This window comes from Pan troglodytes, chromosome 20 (assembly GCF_028858775.2).
Source record: "Pan troglodytes isolate AG18354 chromosome 20, NHGRI_mPanTro3-v2.0_pri, whole genome shotgun sequence".
In the NCBI taxonomy this organism is placed as follows: Eukaryota; Metazoa; Chordata; class Mammalia; order Primates; family Hominidae; genus Pan; species Pan troglodytes.
In genome coordinates this window covers 44911359-44931901 of record NC_072418.2, presented here as the reverse complement: position 1 = coordinate 44931901, position 20543 = coordinate 44911359, and the positions used below count along the sequence as shown (strand labels likewise).

Below are 20543 nucleotides of genomic sequence, written 5' to 3'. Positions count from 1 at the left end.
TGGAGTTGCATTGAATGTGTTTCTGCTGTTGGTGGGTGCAGTGTTCTATAAGGGTCCATTGGGGCCAGTAGGTTGATCATGTTATTCAAGTCTTCTCTATCCTTACTGATTTTCTACTTGTTCCATCAATTATTGAGAGGAGTTTTGAAATCTCACCCTGTAATTGCAGGAAATTTATCCGTTTCTCTTCAATTCTATCCATTTTTGCCTCATGCATGTTGAAGCTTTGTAATTAGGCGCACAAATGTTTAGGACTCTTATGTCCTCTAGGTGAATTGACCCGTGTCATTATATAATGTCTCTCCTTGTTCCTGGTAACATTCTGTGTTCTGAAGTTAACATTTTTTGATACTAATATAGGCACTCTGGCTTTCTGAGGCTTAATGTTTGCATAGCATATCTTTTCCCCATTCTTTTACTCTCGACCCATCTAGATTATTATATTTAAAGAGCATTCCTTTTCTTTTCTTTTAAATAGAGATAGGGTCTCACTTTGTTGCCCAGGCAGGTCTCCAACTCCTGGGCTCAAGTGATTCTCCCATCTTGGCCTCCCAAAGTGCTGGGATTACAGCTATGAGCCACCACACCTGACCAAGTGTGTGGTGAGTATTGGGGAGTGCAATGGTGTGATCTCAGCTCACTGCAACCTCCACCTCCTGGGTTCAGGTGGTTCTCCTGCCTCAGCCTCCCAAGCAGCTGGGACTACAGGTTCATGCCACCACACCCAGCTAATTTTTATATTTTTAGTAGAGGCAGGGTTTCACCATGTTGGCAAGGCTGGTCTCAAACTCCTGACCTCAAGTGATCCACCTGCCTCTGCCTCCCAAAGTGCTGGGATTACAGGCATGAGCCACCATGCCCAGCCCCAAGTGTGTTTCTTATAAACAGTGTATACTTAGGCCTTGGAGCAAGGTTTGGCCAATTTTTTCTGCATTGGGCCAGATAGTAAAATTTTTTTTTTTTTTGAGATGGAGTTTTGACCTGTTGCCTAGGCTGGAGTGCAGTGGTGCAGCAGCACAATCTCAGCTCACTGCAACCTCTGCCTCCCAGGTTCAAGCAATTCTCCTGCCTCAGCCTCCCAAGTAGCTGGGACTACAAGCGCACGCCAGCACGCCTGGCTAATTTTTTGTATTTTAGTAGAGATGGGGTTTCACCATGTTGCCCAGGCTGGTCTTGAACTCTGGAGCTCAGGCAATCCACCCGCCTCAGACTCCCAAAGTGCTGGGATTACAGGTGTGAGCCACCGTGTCTGGCCAGTAATTTTTCTTTTAAATTTTATTTATATGTAATAGTTGTACATATTTTTGGGAGTACAGGTGATTTTTTTTTTTTTTTGAGATGGAGTCTTGTTCTGTCACTCAGACTGGAGTGCAGTAGTGTGATCACGGGTCACTGCAGCCTCAACCTCCCAGGCTCAAGTGATCCTCCCACTTTAGCCTCCTGTGTATCTGGGATCACAGGTGTGCGACGCCACACCCGGCTAAATTTTTTTATTTTTGGTAGAGACGAAGTCTCACTGTGTTGCCCAGGCTGGTCTCAAACTCTTGGGCTCAAGCAGTCCTCCCACCTCAGCATCCTGAAATGCTGGGATCAGGGTAATTGGGAAATCCATCACCTCAAACATTTATATTTTCTCTAAGTAAAGATGTTTTTAGGCCGGGCGCGGTGGCTCACGCCTGTAAGCCCAGCACTTTGGGAGGCCGAGGCGGGCGGATCACGAGGTCAGAGGATCGAGACCGTCCTGGCTAACACAGTGAAACCCTGTCTCTACTAAAAGATACAAAAAATTAGCCGGGCGCGGTGGCGGGTGCCTGTAGTCCCAGCTACTCCGGAGGCTGAGGCAGGAGAATGGCGCGAACCTGGGAGGCGGAGCTTGCAGTGAGCCGAGATCGCCCCACTGCATTCCAGCCTGGGCGACAGAGCAAGACTCCGTCTCAAAAAAAAAAAAAATAAATAAAGAAAAGAAAAAAAAAGATGTTTTTAAATCTTTATCTTTATTTTTATTTTTTTAAAGACAGGATCTTGCTCTGTCTCTAGGCTGGAGTGCTGTGTGTTTATAGCTCCCTACAGCCTCAAACTCCTGGGCTCAAGGGATCTTCCTGCCTCCGCCTACTGAGTAGCTAGGACTACATGCCTGGCTAATTTTTTATTATTTTCATTTTTTTTTTTTTTGTAGAGAGTTCTTACTTTGTTGCCCAGGCTGGTCTTGAACTCCTGGCCTCAAGCGATCTTCCTGCCTCAGCCTCCCAAAGTGCTGCGATTACAGGCATGAGCCACTGCTCTGGCCCTAAGTAAATATTTTGGACTTTGTTGATCATATGGTCTTTGTTCCAGCTACTCAATTTTCCATTGTAGTATAGAAGCTGTTGTAGATGATACATTAAATGAATGAGTGTGGCTGTGTTCCAATAAAACTTTATTTATGGATACTGACACTGAAATTTGAATTTTATATAAGTCATGTGTCATAAAATATTCCTTTTTTTTTTTTGAGGCAATATCTCACTCTGTTGCCCAGGCTGGAGTACAGTGGTACAATCTTGGCTCACTGCAGCCTCAACCTCCCAGGCTTAAGGAATCCTCCCACCTCAGCCTCTTGAGTAGCTGGAACCACAGGCACGTGCCACCAAGTCTGGCTAACTTTTTGTAGAGGTAGGGTTTCGCCATGTTGCCCAGGCTAGTCTCAATTCCTGGGCTCAAGCGATCCACCCACCTTGGACTCCCAAAGTGCTCGGATTATAGGTGTGAACCACTGCGCCCAGCCTGTTCTTCTGATTTCATTTTAACCATTTAAAAATGTGAAAACCGGCCGGGCGTGGTGGCTCACGCCTGTAATCCTAGCACTTTGGGAGGCCGATGCGGGCGGATTGCCTGAGTTCAGGGGTTCTAGACCTACCTGGGCAACAAGGTGAAACCCCGTCTCTACTAAAATACAAAAAATTAGCCAGGCATGGCGGTGTGCGCCTTTAGTTCCAGCTACTCGGGAGGCTGAGGCAGGAGAATTGCTTGAACCTGGGAGGCAGAGGTTGCAGTGAGCTGAGATTGTGCCACTGCACTCCAACCTGGGCAACAGAGAGAGACTCTGTCTCCAAATACATACATACATACATACATACATACACATACATGTATATATACATATACATATATGTATATGTAAAAGCCATTCTTAGCTTATGGGGCTGTACAAAAATAGACAGCAGGTCAGATTTGGCCTGTGGGCCATAGTTAGCCAGCCGCTGGTTCAAACCACTTACCCTTAATGTAATTACTGATATGGTTAGGTTTAAATCTACCAACCTGCTATTTGTCCCATCTGTTCTTTGTTCCCCTTTTCCTCTTTTTCTACCTTTAGGGGGTTTACTGGGACTTTTCTTTTCTTTTCTTTTTGAGACAGGGTCTCACTCTGTCACCCACGCTGGAGTGCAGTGGCACGAACACGACTCCTGGGCTCAAGCCATCCTCCTGCCTCAGCCTCCTGTGTAGCTAGGACCATAGGTGCGCTCTACCATGCCCAGCTAATTTTTTTAATTTTTTGTAGAGACGGGATCTCACTTCATTGCCCAGGCTGGTCTCAAACTCCTGAGCTCAAGCAATTTGCCCACCTTGGCCTCCCAAAGTGATGGAATTACAGCGTGAGCCACTGTGCCTGGCCTGTTGGGATTTTCAAGATTCTGCTTATCTCTACTCTTGACTTGTTAACTGTACTTCTTTGTTTTATTTTTCTTAGTGGTTTTCTGGGTTTGCAATATGGATCTTTAATTTATTACAAAATACTTTTTTTTTTTTTTGAGATGGAGTCTCGCTCTGTCGCCCAGGCTGGAGTGCAGTGGCGCGATCTCGGCTCACTGCAAGCTCCGCCTCCCGGGTTCATGCCATTCTTCTGCCTCAGCCTCCCGAGTAGCTGGGACTACAGGCGCCCGCTACCACGCCTGGCTAATTTTTTTGTATTTTTAGTAGAGACGGGGTTTCACCATGTTAGCCAGGATGGTCTCGATCTCCTGACCTCGTGATCCTCCTGCCTCGGCCCCCCAAAGTGCTGGGATTACAGGCGTGAACCACCGCGCCCAGCCACAAAATACTTTCAAGTAACATTATACCATTTCACGTAAGATATAAGACCTTGACAACATGATATGTTCCTCTCACCCTCCCGTCCTTTGAGCTCTGCATATCTTATGAACCCCACAATACATTAGGGGTGTGTGTGTGTGTGTGTGTGTGTGTGTTAGATAGTAAATGCAGCTGGGTGTGGTGCTCACGCCTGTAATCCCAACACTTTGGGAGGCCGAGGCTGGAGGATTCCTTGAACCCAGGCGTCCAACACCAGCCTGGCCAACATAGCGAGACCTCATCTCTACAAAAACTAAGAAACATTAGCCAGGCATGGTGATGCATGCCTGTGGTCCCAGCTCCGTGGGAGGCTGAGGTGGGAGAATTGCTTGGGTCCAGGAGGTTGAGGCTGCAGTGAGCTGTGTTCACGCCTCTCCACCCCAGAGCAGGACCCTGTCTCAAAAACAAAACAAAACCACTAAATGCTTCGTAAGGAAATTTGAAAGTGAGGAATATATCTTTTATATTTACCCGCAAATCTACCATTTGAAGAGGGTGCCCTTCACCCCTTCTGGTACATCCACGTTTCTATCTGGTGTTGTGTTTCTTTTACCTGCAGAACTTCCTTTAATATTTCTTGCTGTGCGGGTCTGCTGGCAATTAATTCTCCCAGCTTTGGTTTTGTATGAAAAATGTGTTAGTGTGTCTTCTTTGAGGGATATTTTTGCCTGCTGTGGAATTCTAGGTTGACAGTTTGTTTTGATTTTTCTTTCAGCATGTTGCATCGTCTTTGGGCTTGTACACTCTCTGACAAGAAGTCGACTGGCACTGTTATCTTTGATTCTCTGAATGTAATATGTTTCCCCCCTTCTAGCTGCTTTTAAGATGTTTCTCTTTATTGCTGGTTTTCAGCAATTGATTATAATGTGTCTTGGTGCATTTTATAAATATGTGTGTTTAGCCTACCTGGGGTTTATGGAGCTTACATCTGCAAGTTTATGGTTTTCATCAAATTCAAAAAGTTGTAGGCCATTACTTCATCAGACTTTTTTTTGGTTATCCCTTTCTCTCCTCTCTTTCTGGAACTCCAGTCACATAGGTAAAGCCACTTATTTCTCAGGCCATTGAGGCTCTGTGCTCATTTTCATCACTTTTTCCTTTCTGTGCTTTATTTTGGATAGATTCTATTGCAGTCTTCAAATTCTCTAATCTTTTTTTTTTTTTTTTTTGAGATGGAGTTCCACTCTTGTTGCCCAGGCTGGAGTGCAGTGGCGTGATCTCAGCTCACAGCAACCTCCACCTCCTGGGATCAAGCAGTTGTCCTGTCTCAGCCTCCCAAGTAGCTGGGATTACAGGCGTGCACCACCATGCTCGGCTAATTTTGTATTTTTAGTAGAGATGGGGTTTCTCCATGTTGGTCAGGCTGGTCTAGAACCCCTGAGCTCAGGCAATCCGCCCCCATCGGCCTCTGAAAGTGCTAGAATTACAGGCGTGAGCCACCGTGCCTGGCTTTTTTTTTTTTTTTTTTTTTTTTGAGACAAAGTCTTACTCTGTTGCCCAGGCTGGAGTGCGGTGGCACAATCTGAGCTCACTGCAACCTCTACCTCCCAGGTTCAGGCAATTCTCCTGCCTCAGCCTCCTGAGTAACTGGGATTACAGGCATGCACCACCACACTTGGCTAATTTTTGTATTTCTAGTAGAGAAGGGTTTTCGCCATGTTAGTCAGGCTGGTCGCAAACTCCTGAACTCAGGTTATCCTCCCTCCTTGGCCTCCCAAAGTGCTGGGATTGCAGGCGTGAGCCACCGTGCCCAGCCTTTTTTTTTTTTTTAAAGATAAGGTCTCAGCCTGGCCAACGTGGCAAAACCCCATCTCTACAAAAAATACAAAAATTAGCTGGGCATGGTGGCGGGTGCCTGTAATTCCAGCTATTTAGGAGGCTGAGGCAGGAGAATCACTTGAACCCGGGAAGCGGAGGTTGCAGTGAGTCGAGATCGCGCCATTGCACTCCAGCTTCAGCTTGGGACAGAGCGAGACTCTATCTCAAAAATAAATAAATAAATAAAATTTAAAAATAACGATAAGGTCTCACTTAGTCATTCAGACTAGAGTGCAGTGACGACCAGGCTCAGTGTAGACTTAAACTGCTGGCCTCAAGTGATCCTCCCACCTCAGCCTCTCAAGTTGCTGGGACTGTAAGCAGGCACCACCACACCCATCTAATTTTTTTATTTTTCTGTAGAGACAGGGTCTGGCTATGTTGACCAGGCTTATCTCAAAGTCCCAGCCTCAAGTGATCCTCCTGCCTCGGCCTCCCAGTGTGCTAGGATTACAGGCATGAGCTACTGTGCCTGGCCCAAATTCCCTCATCTTTTCTGCTGCCAGTGTCTAATCTGTGTAATCCCTTTCAGTAAAATTTTTCTTTCAGATATGTGTATATCATTCTCTAAAAGTTCTGTTCACTTCTTTTTATGTCTTCTGTTCCTTTCATTACGTTCATGTTTTTCTTTATACTCTTGAGCATTCTGAATGTATTTATAATAGCTGTTTTCATGTCCTTGTCTGCTAATTCTGTCATCATCTATGTCAATTCTGGGTCTGTTTCAATTGAGTGATTTTTCTCTTGGTTATAGGTCACATTTTCCTGCACCTTTGTTTACCTGGTCCTTTTTTTTGAGGCAAGAGTCTTGCTTTGTTGCCCAGGCCAGAGTGCAGTGGTGATCTCGGTTCACTGCGACCTCCACCTCCTGGATTCCAACGATTCTCGTGCCTCAGCCTCCCAAGTAGCTGGGATCACAGGCATGTGCTATCACACCCAGCTAATTTTTGTATTTTTAGTAGAGACGGGGTATTGCCATGTTGGCCAGGTTGTCCTTGAACTCCTGGCCTCAAGCAATCCACCCACCTCAGCCTCCTAAAATGCTGGGATTACAGGTGTGAGCCACCGTGCCCAACCTGGTATTTTTTTAAAAAATTATGTAATAGGCCGGGCACAGTGGCTCATGCCTGTAATCCCAGCACCTTGGGTGGGCGAGGTGGGCAGGTCACCTGAGGTCAGGAGTTCAAGGCCAACCTGCCAACATGGTGAAACCTCATCTCTACTAAAAATACAAACATTAGTCAGGCGTGCTGGCAGGTGCCTATAATCCCAACTACTCAGGAAGCTGAGGCGGGAGAATCACTTGAACCCAGGAGTGGCCAAGATCACACCACTGCACTCCAGCCTGGGTGACAGAGTGAGACTCTGTCTCAAGAAAAAAAAAAAAATTACATAACAGACATTGTTTACATTGCTGAATATATTTTTTTACAGAGTATTAGAAACTTTTTCTGGAATCTAGTTAGGTTACTTGTGAATTACTTTGATACTTCTAGGCCTGTTTTTAAGCTTTTTTAGTGCAGCTTTAGCATTGCCTTTATTCTAGGGCTAACTTAATCCTATTTCTAGAATGTTACACTTTTGGGTCTCTACTGAATGTCTCATGTATTCAATGAAATCTTTCTACTCTGGCTGCAGGGAGCTCAAAAGACTCTCAGCCCTGTGTCAACTCTAAGAATTGTTTTCTCCTTGAAAGTTGCTCTTGTCCAGCCCCACAGAGTTTCACCCCATGCATGCACAGATTGATATTCAGCCAAAGACTCAAGGGGACCGCCGGTTTCTGAACCCTCTCTCTCTTTGCAGCTCCCTCTTCTCAGGCACTCTATCCCCCAAATTCCAGCCATCTTGGCCTGCCTGATCACCAGTCTCCGTCTCTGCAACTCAGCAGGATTGCTGGGCTGTTTGGGCTTCCCTTCCTATAAATTAAATCCAGCCAAGCAGCCTGGACAATAAGACTCATTTTGTTTCTCTTCTCAGGGATCACAGTTCTATGATGTCTCTTGTCCTATGTTTTAAATAGTTTCCTGGCCGGGCGTGGTCGCTCACACCTGTAATCCCAGCACTTTGGGAGGCTGAGGCAGGTGGATCACCTGAGATCAGGAGTTCGAGACCAGCCTGGCCAACATGGTGAAACCCCATCTCTGCTAAAAATACAAAAATTAGCCGGGCGTGATGGTGGGCACCTGTAATCTCAGCTACTTGGGAGGCTGAGGCAGGAGAATCACTTGAACCCCAAAGGTAGAGGTTGCAGTGAGCTGAGATCGTGCCACTGCACTCCATCCTGGCTGACAAAGCAAGATCTGTCTCAAAAAAAAAAAAAAAGAAAAAAGTTTCCTGCATTCTATCCAGCTCTTTAGCTGTTTATGGTGGGAGGGTATTTCCAGACCATCTTACTCTTTTATATCTGGAAGTAGAAGTCTCCGGATGCAATATTTACAGCCAGGAAGTCTGGCTTCAGAATCCACACTCCCCGCTTCTGCATCCAGCAGTCACTGAGTCTTCCAGGTGCTGGGGTCACTTGGGAGGGGCACCACCAATGGGGGGCATGGCCACGGGGGCAGGTCAGCAGGGGTGACTCCAGCCCGTGACTCACCCCTCCCACCCTTCAGGTGGGCCTTCACCTTGATCATCATCTCCTCCTACACGGCCAACCTGGCCGCCTTCCTCACCGTGCAGCGCATGGAGGTGCCTGTGGAGTCGGCCGATGACCTGGCAGATCAGACCAACATCGAGTATGGCACCATCCACGCCGGCTCCACCATGACCTTCTTCCAGGTGGGGCCACCAGAACCTCTCAGGCGTGGTGTTGGGATCCCTGCCATGCAAAGCAGCTCAGGATGGGTCTGGGCAGGGTCTCCTGGGTCAGAGGGACTGATTGTCAGTGACAGCCTGGAGGCTGGGGAGCAGAAAACACACATGTGCTGTCATGGGGCTCGCAGCTGGCTGGCTAGGGAACTGGGGAATGAGGGCAGGGAGGCATATGTGGTATCAAATGTCAATGTCATATGGGCCAAATGGGATCAAGGAGGCTGCTGGAAGGGTCGGGACCAGGAATATGGGCTGACAGAGAGAAGGGAAGGCCCTTCAAGGTGAAAAGTGCTGGATCTTTTGTATTTTGGGGTGGTGGGAAGGAAAGAAAAGGAAAGCAAGCTTGGCAGGGAGGTCCTAGTGGTCTAAAGGAGGCCTGAGTTGGGCAGGGGCCACCGGCTGGAGGGTTAAGGGGAAGGAGGTGGAGGTGCACTCACCGGGCCCCCCAGGTGGGTGGTGGGCACAGTGGCTGTGGGGATGACTTGGACCTGGCCTGGACAGTTTGTCCGTCTCATCTCTCTCCTCTGCCTTTGGCTCTGTCTTCCTTTGATCACCTTGCATTCTCCTGGGTTGAGGGAGACTTCCTGGAGGATGGGAAGGGCTCGGGGAAAGGAAGCGGCTGGAAAGACCCTCCCGTCTTCCCCTTGTGATCCCCCTGCCCAGAATTCACGGTACCAAACGTACCAGCGCATGTGGAACTACATGCAGTCGAAGCAGCCCAGCGTGTTCGTCAAGAGCACAGAAGAGGGCATTGCCCGCGTCCTCAACTCCCGCTACGCCTTCCTGCTCGAGTCCACCATGAACGAGTACCACCGGCGCCTCAACTGCAACCTCACCCAGATCGGGGGACTCCTCGACACCAAGGGCTACGGCATTGGCATGCCGCTGGGTATGGCACAGCACGGTGTGGAACACAGCAGGGCCATGGGCATCCAAAACCACCTGTGAGCAGGCCCAGGACCGGGCCAGGCACCCCCGAGGCAGGCTGGGTGTGTTGCATGTGGCCTCCTGGCTGTATGGTCTTGGGCAGGCGACATCACCATCCTGAGCCTCTGTACCCCCAACCTGCAAAACCAGGCCTAGCAGCAATCCAGCCCTCCCAGAGCTGTTGGGAGAATTCAGTGAGACTGTGTGTACAATTCAGTATATGTGGGTGGTGGGGCTTGCTGTCTTCCCCCAAGGGCCCTGTGGGGGTGAGGACCTGGTCTTGTTTCCTATTTCTTGGAAAAAACCTATAGCCTGGCTCAGAGCAGGTGCTTGAAAAATGCTTGTAAGATGGATGGGAAGGATGGAAGGATCTGGTAGGGAGACTTGTATGTGCCTATTTATATTTCAGGACATGTTTGGTGTTTTGTTTTGTTTTGTTTTGTTTTGTTTTTGAGACGGAGTCTTGCTCTGTTGCCCGCCTTGGCCTCCCAAAGTGTTGGGATTACAGGTATGAGCCACCTCGCATGGCCCAGGACATGTTTTTCCAGGACTCAGTGGTGGAACTCACGACCAAATTGTCACCAAATTTTGGCATTTTGGCTTTTAAAATCATTTATGTACTGATGACACCTGTATTAGTTATCTATTACTGCATAGCAAATTGCCCCAGATCTTAGCAGCTTTGTAGGTGAGTCGGTGCCAGGGAGGCAGTGTAGCTTGGTGCTTGGAGGACAGGCTCAGGAGTCACACCGACCTGGATTCAAATCCCAGTTCCGGCTGGCCACTGTGGTTTATGCCTATGATTCCAGTGCTTTGGGAGGCCAAGCCGGAAGGATCACTTGAACCTAAGAGTTTTGAGACCAGCTTGGGCAATATAGCAAGACCCTGTCTTTACAAAAAATTAAAAAATTAGCCAGGTGTGGTATGCACCTGTAGTTTCAGCTACAAGGCTGAAGTAGGAGGATCGCTTGAGCCCAGGAAGTGGAGGTGGCAGTGAACAATGATCATGCCACTGTATGCCAGCCTGGGTAACCAAGTGAGATTCTGTCAAAAGAAAGGAAGAAATCTCAGTTTCCTCCCTGACTCAGTGCACAGTCTTAAGCAAGTGTATCACTTTCGTCATTCAGAAACACTTGCCTCAGGTGGGATACCTGTCCCACAGGATCATCGTAAGACCTGAATAAACCCAGGGTCTGGCACACGGTTGGTGCCTAGTAGATATTAATCACTTTCATCTGCCCGTGTCTCTGGTTCTGTGGTAGTTGGTCGGGAAGTATCTTAGTCAATGAAGAAATAAGTATAGAATAGGGTGTGTGGGGTGTTGAAGCCCAAGGATGGCTTAAGGGCAGGATCTGAGGTTGGGGAGGAGAAGTGGTCCAGGGAGAGGTGTGGATGGGGATTTGTCTGGTGTCCAACTGCATGCCAAGTCCCGCACTGGATGCAGACGAAAGATGATAAACACATAGCCATATAATACAGTGTTAGGTGGTGACAGCTGCTCCAAAGTAAATTAAAGGGAAGACACTGACAGGGAGTGGGGCACTTGGTGCCATTTTAAATAAAGTCATCAGAATAGACTCCCTGGGGAGCCAGCATGTGGGCAGAGACCTGGATGAAGTGCGGAGAGGGACATTCCAGGCAGAGGCAAAGGTCCTAAGACAGGACTGTGTGTGATGAATTCGGGGAGCAGCCAGGAGGCTGATGAGGCTGGAGCTGAGAGCCGTGGGGGTGAGGGTGTCTGAGAGTGGCCGAGGGGAGGAGCTTGCAACAGGAAGCCATGGAGAGTCCTGAGCACAGGAAAGGTATGGCCTCTGACTCTTCCTAACACTGTCTCTCTGGCTGCTGTGTTGAGAGGAGACTGGGCTGGGGGTGAGGAGAGGCTGCAGGGAAGACCCCGGGCACGTGGTAGAGGCGGGGGAAGGCTGTGGTGAGGGCACAGTTTGGGGTTTGGGGCGGTCAGGGCTGCGGGGCCCGATGGCTGGTCCAGCCCCTCGTGTGCCTGCCCAGGCTCCCCGTTCCGGGATGAGATCACACTGGCCATCCTGCAGCTTCAGGAGAACAACCGGCTGGAGATCCTGAAGCGCAAGTGGTGGGAGGGGGGCCGGTGCCCCAAGGAGGAGGACCATCGAGCTAAAGGTCAGCTCCTGCGTATGGTGTCCCCTTCCCATAGCCCCCTCCCAGCCCCCTTCCCACACAGCCCCAATTCCGTGGCTCCCCAACTCCCTTTGCCCCCCAACTCCCTTCGCCCTCCAGGTTTGGGCATGGAGAACATTGGTGGCATTTTTGTCGTGCTCATCTGTGGCCTCATCATTGCTGTCTTCGTGGCGGTCATGGAATTCATATGGTCCACACGGAGGTCAGCTGAGTCCGAGGAGGTGAGGAGGCTGGGGGTGGGGGTGGGCAGGAACAGGGACCCCCAGGGGCTGAGGTGCGTGAAGATTGTGGCATTGGGAGCCATACCTGGAGGGTGGTGGGGATCGCAAGAAGGGGGCGGAGGAATGCAGGAGGTGGGGAAGTAAGAGAGCTGATGGGGCCAGAGAATCAGCGCGTGAGGAAGAACAGGAGGGAAAGTAGGCACAGGGAGCGATGAGGATGCAGGGAGAGGAGGTGAGGGACAGGATGTGGGGAGCCACAGAGGCAGAAAAGAAGAAATAAGAAGAGAAACAGGGCCAAGTGCAGTGGCTCACACCTGTAATCCCAGCACTTTGGGAGGCCGAGGCTGGCGGATCACCTGAGGTCAGGAGTTCAAGATCAGCCTGGCCAACATGGTGAAACCCCATCTCTACTAAAAATACAAAAATTAGCCAGGCATGGTGGTGCACACCTGTAATCCCAGCTACTCGGGAGGCTGAGATGGGAGGATCGCTTGAACCCGGGAGGTGGAGATTGCAGTAAGCTGAGATTGCACCACTGCACTCCAGCCTGGGTGACAGAGGGAACCGGAAGAGGACACAGCCCTGGACTGGTCCCACACTGTGTTCAGGAGGGCTGCTTCCATGTCCCTGGGGGCCGCCCAGCCACACCCCTGCATTTCCAGACCCATTCGTGCTCTTGCACACCTGGACTGCCGGTTCCCTGCTTCCCCTCTCTCTGTCAGCCTCCAGCCCTTCCTCCCCCTCCTCACATCCAGCGGCTGACCTTACATCTACTCCCCAGACCCCAGCTCTGCATCCAGCTGCCTGCCAGTGTTCTGCACTTGGCCCAAGGACTCCTCTGAAGGAGCCGTCCATGCTGCTAGTAAAGGTGCCCTCCACCCGTGTCCAGGTTGCCTTCTCAAGGACATCCCTCCGGCAAGTCTGTCCTTTCCTCCTGCAGCATCAGTTGTCCTCTCTTTATTGGATTCAGGCCACCAACGTACAAATATGCTGTCATTTCTCCAGTCTTAAACCCTCTCCTGACCTCACTTTCCCTCCCAGCCACCGCCCACTTTCTCCCCTTCTCTTTACAGCCTTGGCAGCAGTGGGGGGTCTCCCTGATGCTTCCAGTTTCTTCTTTCCTCCCATTTCCTCTTGCCCCCACTCCAGTCTGGCATCTGTCCCTGCCACTCCACTGAAGCCACTCTTGTCACCAGCAACTTCCATGTCTGAAATTCCCGGTCTCAGGCCTCATGTATATGAGGTAGCAATGGGCTTCAGCACAGCCAGTCACTCTCAATCCTCAAAGCCCCTTCTTCCCCTTCTCCCACTTCTCCGGTCACTCCTTCCCAGGCTCCCTCGTTGGGTTCCTCTTTCTCCCCAGGCTCTGTTTGTTGTGGGGCTCCAGGGCTCGGTCCTTAGACTGCTTCTCTTCTCGGTCTTTCTCCACTACTTCAATGATCCCACCAGCCAAATGGCTCTTAAGACCCGCTATGTGCTGGTGATTCTTGTGTTAGTTATCTATTGCTATCATAACAAATGACCTTAACAGCTTTTAAAAAGCCAGCTTCCATTGGTTCACAGTTTCTGTGGGTCCAGAGCCTGGGAGCAGCTTAGCTGGATGTTTCTGGCTGCCATGGGTCTCTGATGAGGTCATAGTCATGTTTTTTGGCCAGACTGCTGTGGTCTGAAGGCTCAACAAAAGGTGGAGGGTTCCGTTCTAAGATGGCTCACTGTCCCAAATGTCCCCATGGGATTTTAGTTTCTGGAGGTGGCCAAGTGACAACATGGAGACCAATTTCATTGAAAGATGATTTTTGCCCAGGTGTGGTGGCTCACGCCTGTAATCCAAGCACTTTGGGAGGCTGAGGAGGGCAGATCACATGAGGCCAGGAGTTCAAGACCAGCATGGCCAACATGGTGAAACCCTGTCTCTACTGAAAACACAAAAATTAGCCAGACGTGGTGGTGGACACCTGTAGTCCCAACTACTCAGGAGGCTGAGACAGGAGAATTACTTGAATCTGGGAGGTGGAGGTTGCAGTGAGCCGAGATTGCACCACTGCCCTCCAGCCTGGGTGACAGAGTGAGACTGTCTCAAAAAGAAACAGAAAGAAAAATGATTTTTATTCTTTAACATTTCCCAGGAGAAGGGGAAACAGCTTACGATTCACCAGTTTGGATAATGTCAGTGGACTCTGGGCTATAGGGGCTGTCCCTACTTATCTGGTACCTGGCCCCGGGTTGATTTAGGTCAGGAAGAATATTGGCTTGGTATGTGAGAGTTAGGTAAAGGGGGAGGTTGGGGGTATAGATTGGTTGGTTTGCACATGAAAGGCAGCTGAGCCCTCTGCTATCTCTAAGGCTTGGCTAGTTCTGGGAGGGGTAGTCTCTCCCCAGCCTGCAAGATGTTTAAAGTGTCAAAACATCCTAAGACACAGAAAATAAAAAACATGATGAATACACTCACATGGCAGTTGGCAGGAGGCCTCAGTTCCTCAAAGAAGGACCTCTCCAAGGACTGCTTGAGTGTCCTCACACCATGGCAGCTGAGATCCCCCAGGGCGAGTGATCAGAGAGAGCAAGGCGGAAGCAGAATGTGCAATGGCTGAAACTTATTCTGTTGGTCACACAGACCAGCTCTGATACAGTGTCAGAGGGCATTACACAGGGGCGTGGACGCGGGAGGTGGGATCTTGAAGGCTGCCTGCCTTAACCCACAAATATGTGTCTCCCCTGAAGCCAAGGTCTGCAACTTCAGCTCCACACTTGGTATCTCCACTTGGATATCTGATAGGTGTGCACGTGATGCGATGTGTCCAACATTGGGCTTCTGCCCACCTGTGAGGCAATTTGGTCCTTCCAGTTGCTCGGGTCAAAATATTGGAGCTTTCTTTCACTATTCTCTCTCTTCCATGCCCCGTATCTGATCTCTTAGCAGATCCTATTGGCTCCACCTTCAGAATATATCCAGAATCCAGACCCTTCTCAGGTCGCTGTGGTCCAGCCATCCCCATCTCCTGCCCGGGTTATTGTCATAGCTTCCTCCATGAGCTCCCTGCTCTTGCCTTGGCCTCCCTGCAATCTGTTCTCAACACAGAGTGATCCTATGAAAACACAGCACTCCTCTACCTAAAGCTCCCCAGTGATTCCCGTCTGACTCTTTCATTCTGATTTTCAGAATGAAAGCCAAAAATCCTTCCAGTGGTTTATGGGCCTTACCAGAGCTGGCCGCCACTGCTCCTTTGACCTCATTTCTCTGTCTTCCCTGTGCACGCCCCCCTCCAGCCACGCTGACCTGCTTGCAGTGCCTCAGACGTGCCAAGTCACTCCCACCTGGGCATTTCGGCCCTGCCCGGTTATCTGTCCAGCAGGCTGGCCTCCCAGGTCTCCAGTGGCTCACCCTGTCTTTATTTAAGGATCCTTCTCTCAGTGAGGTCTTCCTTGACTGTCCTGTCTCAGAATTCATCGTCACTCCCTACCCATACACCTTAGGCCTCTTCCCGATTTTCTTTCTTTCCAAAGCACTCACCACGCCTAACACACTACATACATGTCTGTTATCTTCTGTCTCTGCACACTTGAGCATAACCTCCACGAGGGCTGGGACTTCTGTCTGTTTCCTTCTCTGCCATATCCCCAGTGCCCAGAACAGTGCCGGGCACACAGCAGGCCACAGGTAAATATGCCTTGCAATAATGAACGCATGGATGAGGGGCAGAAGATGGGAAATCAGGAAGGAAGAACTGGAGAAAATTTAGAGACAGTGAAAAGACCAGAGGAAAGAGAGGAGCTTAGGTGGAAGGTGAAGGGCAGATTCAGGAACAAACGCAGAGTAGAATGGAGACATTGAAGATAAGTGGGGAGAGGTGGAGAGGGGAGGCAGAAAACACGGGGGAGATAAAGGGAAGAGAAGTGGGAAGGGAAGCGAGGTCAGAAGGAAGAAAGACCCAGGCGAGGAAAGGAGGAGGAGGAGTGGGATGTGGAGAGGGGCTGGGGGAGGCGGGAGGCGGACTGCGCCGGGACGGTGACCGCCCGCGCCACCCCCAGGTGTCGGTGTGCCAGGAGATGCTGCAGGAGCTGCGCCACGCCGTTTCTTGCCGCAAGACGTCGCGTTCCCGCCGGCGCCGACGCCCGGGCGGCCCGAGCCGGGCCCTGCTGTCACTGCGCGCGGTCCGCGAGATGCGCCTCAGCAACGGCAAGCTCTACTCGGCCGGCGCGGGCGGGGATGCGGGCAGCGCGCACGGGGGCCCGCAGCGCCTCCTGGACGACCCGGGGCCCCCCAGCGGAGCCCGACCCACCGCCCCCACCCCCTGCACCCACGTGCGCGTCTGCCAGGAGTGCCGGCGCATCCAGGCGCTGCGGGCCTCGGGGGCCGGCGCGCCTCCGCGTGGCCTGGGCGCCCCCGCCGAAGCCACCAGCCCGCCCCGGCCGCGGCCTGGCCCCGCCGGCCCCCGGGAGCTGGCGGAGCACGAGTGACCACGGGCGGGGCTGTGCGGGCGCCCGGACTGACCGAAGGGACGGGGCCCGCCCCAGGCCCCAGCAGTCTCCGCTCCCGCAGCGGGCGCGGGACAGGACTTGTGCGCCGGCGCCCCGGACGCCGCGATTTTGCCTTTGGTTCCCCGCGAAGTCCGAGGCCTGGCTCTGGAGCCCGCCTGCGCCCCCCAGTGGACTCGCGAGAGGGTGCCGCGGGCGAGAAGGGCGCAGGAACCGAGGACTCCCGGGGCTGGGGACTTCGGGGGCGGCTCTGGGAAGCGGAAAGCAGTCAGCGGAGAGGACCCCATTCTGGGACTGCTCAGGCTCCCCAAGACTTGACGCAGCCCCCCACGCTTCTGGAGGTGGGGAGGGCCTCTGGACAGATGGGTGTCCCCTGGTGCCCCTCCACTCTTCTCTTCCTCTCTTTTTTGGGGGGAGAAACCTCGGAATTTCTATGAGACCTCCCCCAGGGAGGGGGTCAGTTGGGCCCCCATCCCTCCCCTTGCCACATCGCAGCCCCTGTTGGAATAAAAAAAGAACAAAACCCCAGAACTGGGGATACCGTCTCTCATTTCCTGGGGGTGTGAGGGCTTTGGAGGCTTGGGTCCCCGGGGCACCTGCTGAGAATCAGAGTGAGCCTCGATGGTTACTTCCATGCTCTCTCCACCCTCAGCCCTGCCCACAGGCTGCAGGCCAGCCCGGATCCCAGCAGCTGGCCCCTCTCCACTGACCTTCTCTCAGGACAGAGGGAGGCTGCGACAGAGACCCTGAGACAGATGGAGAGATGCAGGGATCTGGAGACGCGGAGACACCGGAAGCGGAGACACAGAAAGACAGAAAACAGATGGGGCTGGGGGAGGGGAGGGCCAGTGAGCTGTTGAGTGTGGCCGTGCCTGGGGTGGCGAGTGTGTGCCTGGGCCGGGGTGATTCAGTGACGTTGTGATCGTGTGTGCACGCATCCGCGAGGCCATCTTCAACTGTCTGTGACTGTGATCCCGTGTTTCTGTTGAAAATGTACCTCCCCAACCCCCAAGAGAGGAAGTGAGGAATCCCAGTAGACTGGGGGGTGGGCGGGCGGGCAGGGGTGGGAGAGGCTGAAGGGCTGATGGCGCAGGAGAAAGGTGGGTCCGCCTTCTGTCCCCGCCCTCCCTGCCCCGCCGGAGGTTTCTGTGGAAACTGCAGCTGAGGAAGGACGAGTGAAGGTCACACAGCAAGAGCCAAAACGAGGCCGAGCAGAAAGGGAGAGATGGAGGGATGGCGAGAGACAGAGATGGGGAGAGACAACGAAGGGGGCAGAGTGGGCGGGAGGGGGATGGGGAGAGAGAGCTAGAGGACACAGAGCCGGCGAGACAGGGAGAGAGGCTGGGTGAGGTGAGAGAAGACTGGAGAAAGAATAGAGGGCTGAGACCAGAGGTGAAGCGGGAGGGTAAGAGACACCCGGAGTTGGGGTGAGAGACAGGAAGCCATAAAAAACTAAATGGAACCTGGAGGGGACTGGAACGGAAAGGAAAGCCTGACTGGAAAGGTCCCTGAGAGAGCGAGGCTGCGCCCGTTCCTGGGCGGCGGCCCGGGGCTTGGGAGCTGTCCGTTCAGCACCCAGTTGGCCAGCCTGCGCCCAGAGCGCCCGACTTCCCTCCAGGGCCCGCCTGCCCAGCGCAGTCCTGGCAGGCCGGCCACACCCTGGGAGACCCCTCCCCGCACACAGCGCCCCCCGTCGCCACCCGTCCCCTTCTGCGTCTCAGACCCTGGTTGCGTGCCCCTCGGACAGGTGTGGGGGCAGGCACCAGCCTCTCTCTGTTGTCTCGCATCTCTATCTCCACGTCTCTTACACACTCCAATCAATGTCTCTGCCCTTGGGTCGGACTCTTTGTCGAGGTGACTAGAACATGATTACAGACATTTCTGGTTTCTCCCCCTTCTCTGTCCCAATGCCTCGAGGCCAATTCCCTCTGGGGTCTCCTCCATTTCTGAGTCCCCGGTCCCCTACCAGGTTTCTGCTCAGTCTCCCCCTGGCCTTTATCTCTGAGTCTCCCTGGTTTACCAAGCCTGTCTCTGCCTGGCTGTCTACGTCTCTCTGTCTCTGTCACCTTCACTGAACTCTTCCGTTGCTCTGTCTCCGTGTTCTCATCTCTGCGTCTGCCAATCTCTGTCTGTCTTTTTCAATCTGTTTGTATCTGCCTCTCTCTGGTTCTGGGCTGCCTGTCTGTTTCTCCCTCTGTGTCTCTCCTTCCGCCTCTCACATCTAGCTCCCCTATTCCCCTTTATCCCTGTGACCTTCCCAGGTCTTTCCTTCTCACCGCCCCCCCTACTTCTGCAGAGCCTCACCAGGAGCACGATGCACAGTCATCAGTCTCATCAGGCTCGTGCCTGAGGAGAGAGTGCATGAGGGGGGACGTGAGCTTGTGTCTGAGGTGGGATGGGAAGGGCTCAAGGCCTCCCCCGGCCCAGCTGGAGAGCAAGAGCAGACAGAGCCTAGAATCTCCTGGAATCCAGGCCTCCCCCACCTCCCCAGGCTTCCCCATCTCCCCAATCCCATTCTCCATGGTCCAGGCCCATGCCTCTAGGCCAAGGTGTCAAGAGAAGGAAAGGAGGATATGTTGATAGGCTCTCCCTCCCCTAGGAAGAGGGCAGAGTTGGGGAGGGGGCGTCTGGGGGCGAGGCATCTGGGTTAAAAGATGTGGCTCCTCCCCCTTTCCCAGTCTCCATGGCAACAGCCCAGTCTGCAGGCCCAACCTCCTTTGCTGCAGAAGCAGCTCCCTGTTACCATGGCAACAAAGGACAGCGAGAAAGATGGGGACGGGTCAGAGGACAGGATTGGGATGGGGCTCTGGGCACTGGGGAAAGCCTCCATTCACTCTCTGGCCTTGTCTCTGTCCATATGCTGTGGCTCTGAATCTCTGTGTTTCTGTGCCTCTCTCTGGCCTTCAGCCTTTCACACATTTCCCTGCACCAGGTCCTCGACCTTCACCCACCCACCCTCATACACCAAGCTCACTCCCTGTCCCTTGCCTGCGTCCCCCACATCTCCTATCCCATAGGTGGAGAGGATACCCACATTCTGAGAAAACTACAAGGTCAAATGCTCTCTGTCTCTCTCTCTCTCTCTTCCCCTTCTACCATCCCCAGGGAGAGTCTGGGGTGTTCCTCATAGAACAAAGTGGTGTTGGAGTGAGTGGGGAGGCCTCAACTTCTTGGGCTCCAGTGGGGTGGCTGATGGGGTGTTGTGTGTCGGCAGCAGGCCTGGGGTGTGGGTGCCGGCTGTGCATCTGTGTGTGTACATATACTGTGACGAGGTCTGTGTGTCATGTGGGTGAGGGCGTTGGGGTGTGTTTGGAGGTGCAACAAAGATGTCTGCGATAGTGCTGCAATAACGTGATGTGTGTATGTGTGGGAGGTGTGTGGGTGTCGCGTGACTTGTGTTTGAATTATTGTGCTATGTGTAAGTGTGTGCACCTTTTTGTCTGTCATTCACAGTTAGCATTGGCAACTTTGCACTGTGGGCCGTTGCTCATGCCCAGACACACTGGGGAGCAGTGTGTGTGAGGATGTGTGCGACATCGTGGGATCATGCAACGATGTCCACAAAGGCTGATGTAGTGTGTCTGGAGGCAGTGTGAGGCCTGTGCGTGTGTGATGGTGCTGAGTGCAGGTGTGTGTTGGTTTATGGGTTGCACGATGTGGGTTTCTATGTGAGATGGTGGGAGGTCAGGTGTGGTAGAGTGTGTGATGTGTGAGTCTGTGATTTTCTGAGTGTCCGTGTTAGTCTGCACAGCACTTTGTGGCTGTGATTGTGAGTCTCTTGTGGTGTGATGGGTGTGTAAGGTGTGTGCCCTATGTGTGTTTCACTCTATGTTTGAGACTCTGTGTGTGATGGGGTGGTGTTGTGTGTGTGAGGGTACATGCTGGCCTGTGGTGGAATATGAGTGCAACCCTGTGGTGTGTGCATGTCCCCAGCATCTGGGCTATCAGTGTGATGGTCCTGTGTAACTGTGACGCTGGGCATTTTCTGGGCCTCCTGGGGCCATCCTCCACCGTGTTGTGTCTCCC

At 52.3% G+C, this 20543-nt stretch overlaps 1 protein-coding gene across 5 annotated transcripts in view; it reads left to right on the top strand.

Moving 5' to 3' along the window:
* GRIK5 (glutamate ionotropic receptor kainate type subunit 5) overlaps positions 1-17048 on the top strand; it is a 70822-nt gene extending 53774 nt beyond the window's left edge. For 3 of the 5 annotated variants that reach the window (XM_016934223.4, XM_016934225.4, XM_054673791.2), the window contains 5 exons: positions 8541-8706; positions 9403-9628; positions 11674-11802; positions 11920-12041; positions 12823-13669. In XM_016934223.4, the coding sequence (XP_016789712.2) occupies positions 8541-8706; positions 9403-9628; positions 11674-11802; positions 11920-12041; positions 12823-13563 (1384 nt within the window). In that variant the 3' untranslated portion in view covers positions 13564-13669. Of the gene's footprint in view, positions 1-8540; positions 8707-9402; positions 9629-11673; positions 11803-11919; positions 12042-12822; positions 13670-16070 lie in introns of those variants that run through there. The other 2 variants (XM_016934228.4, XM_016934227.4) reach the window with 2 other exon arrangements.
* The last annotated feature ends 3495 nt before the right edge of the window (positions 17049-20543 follow it).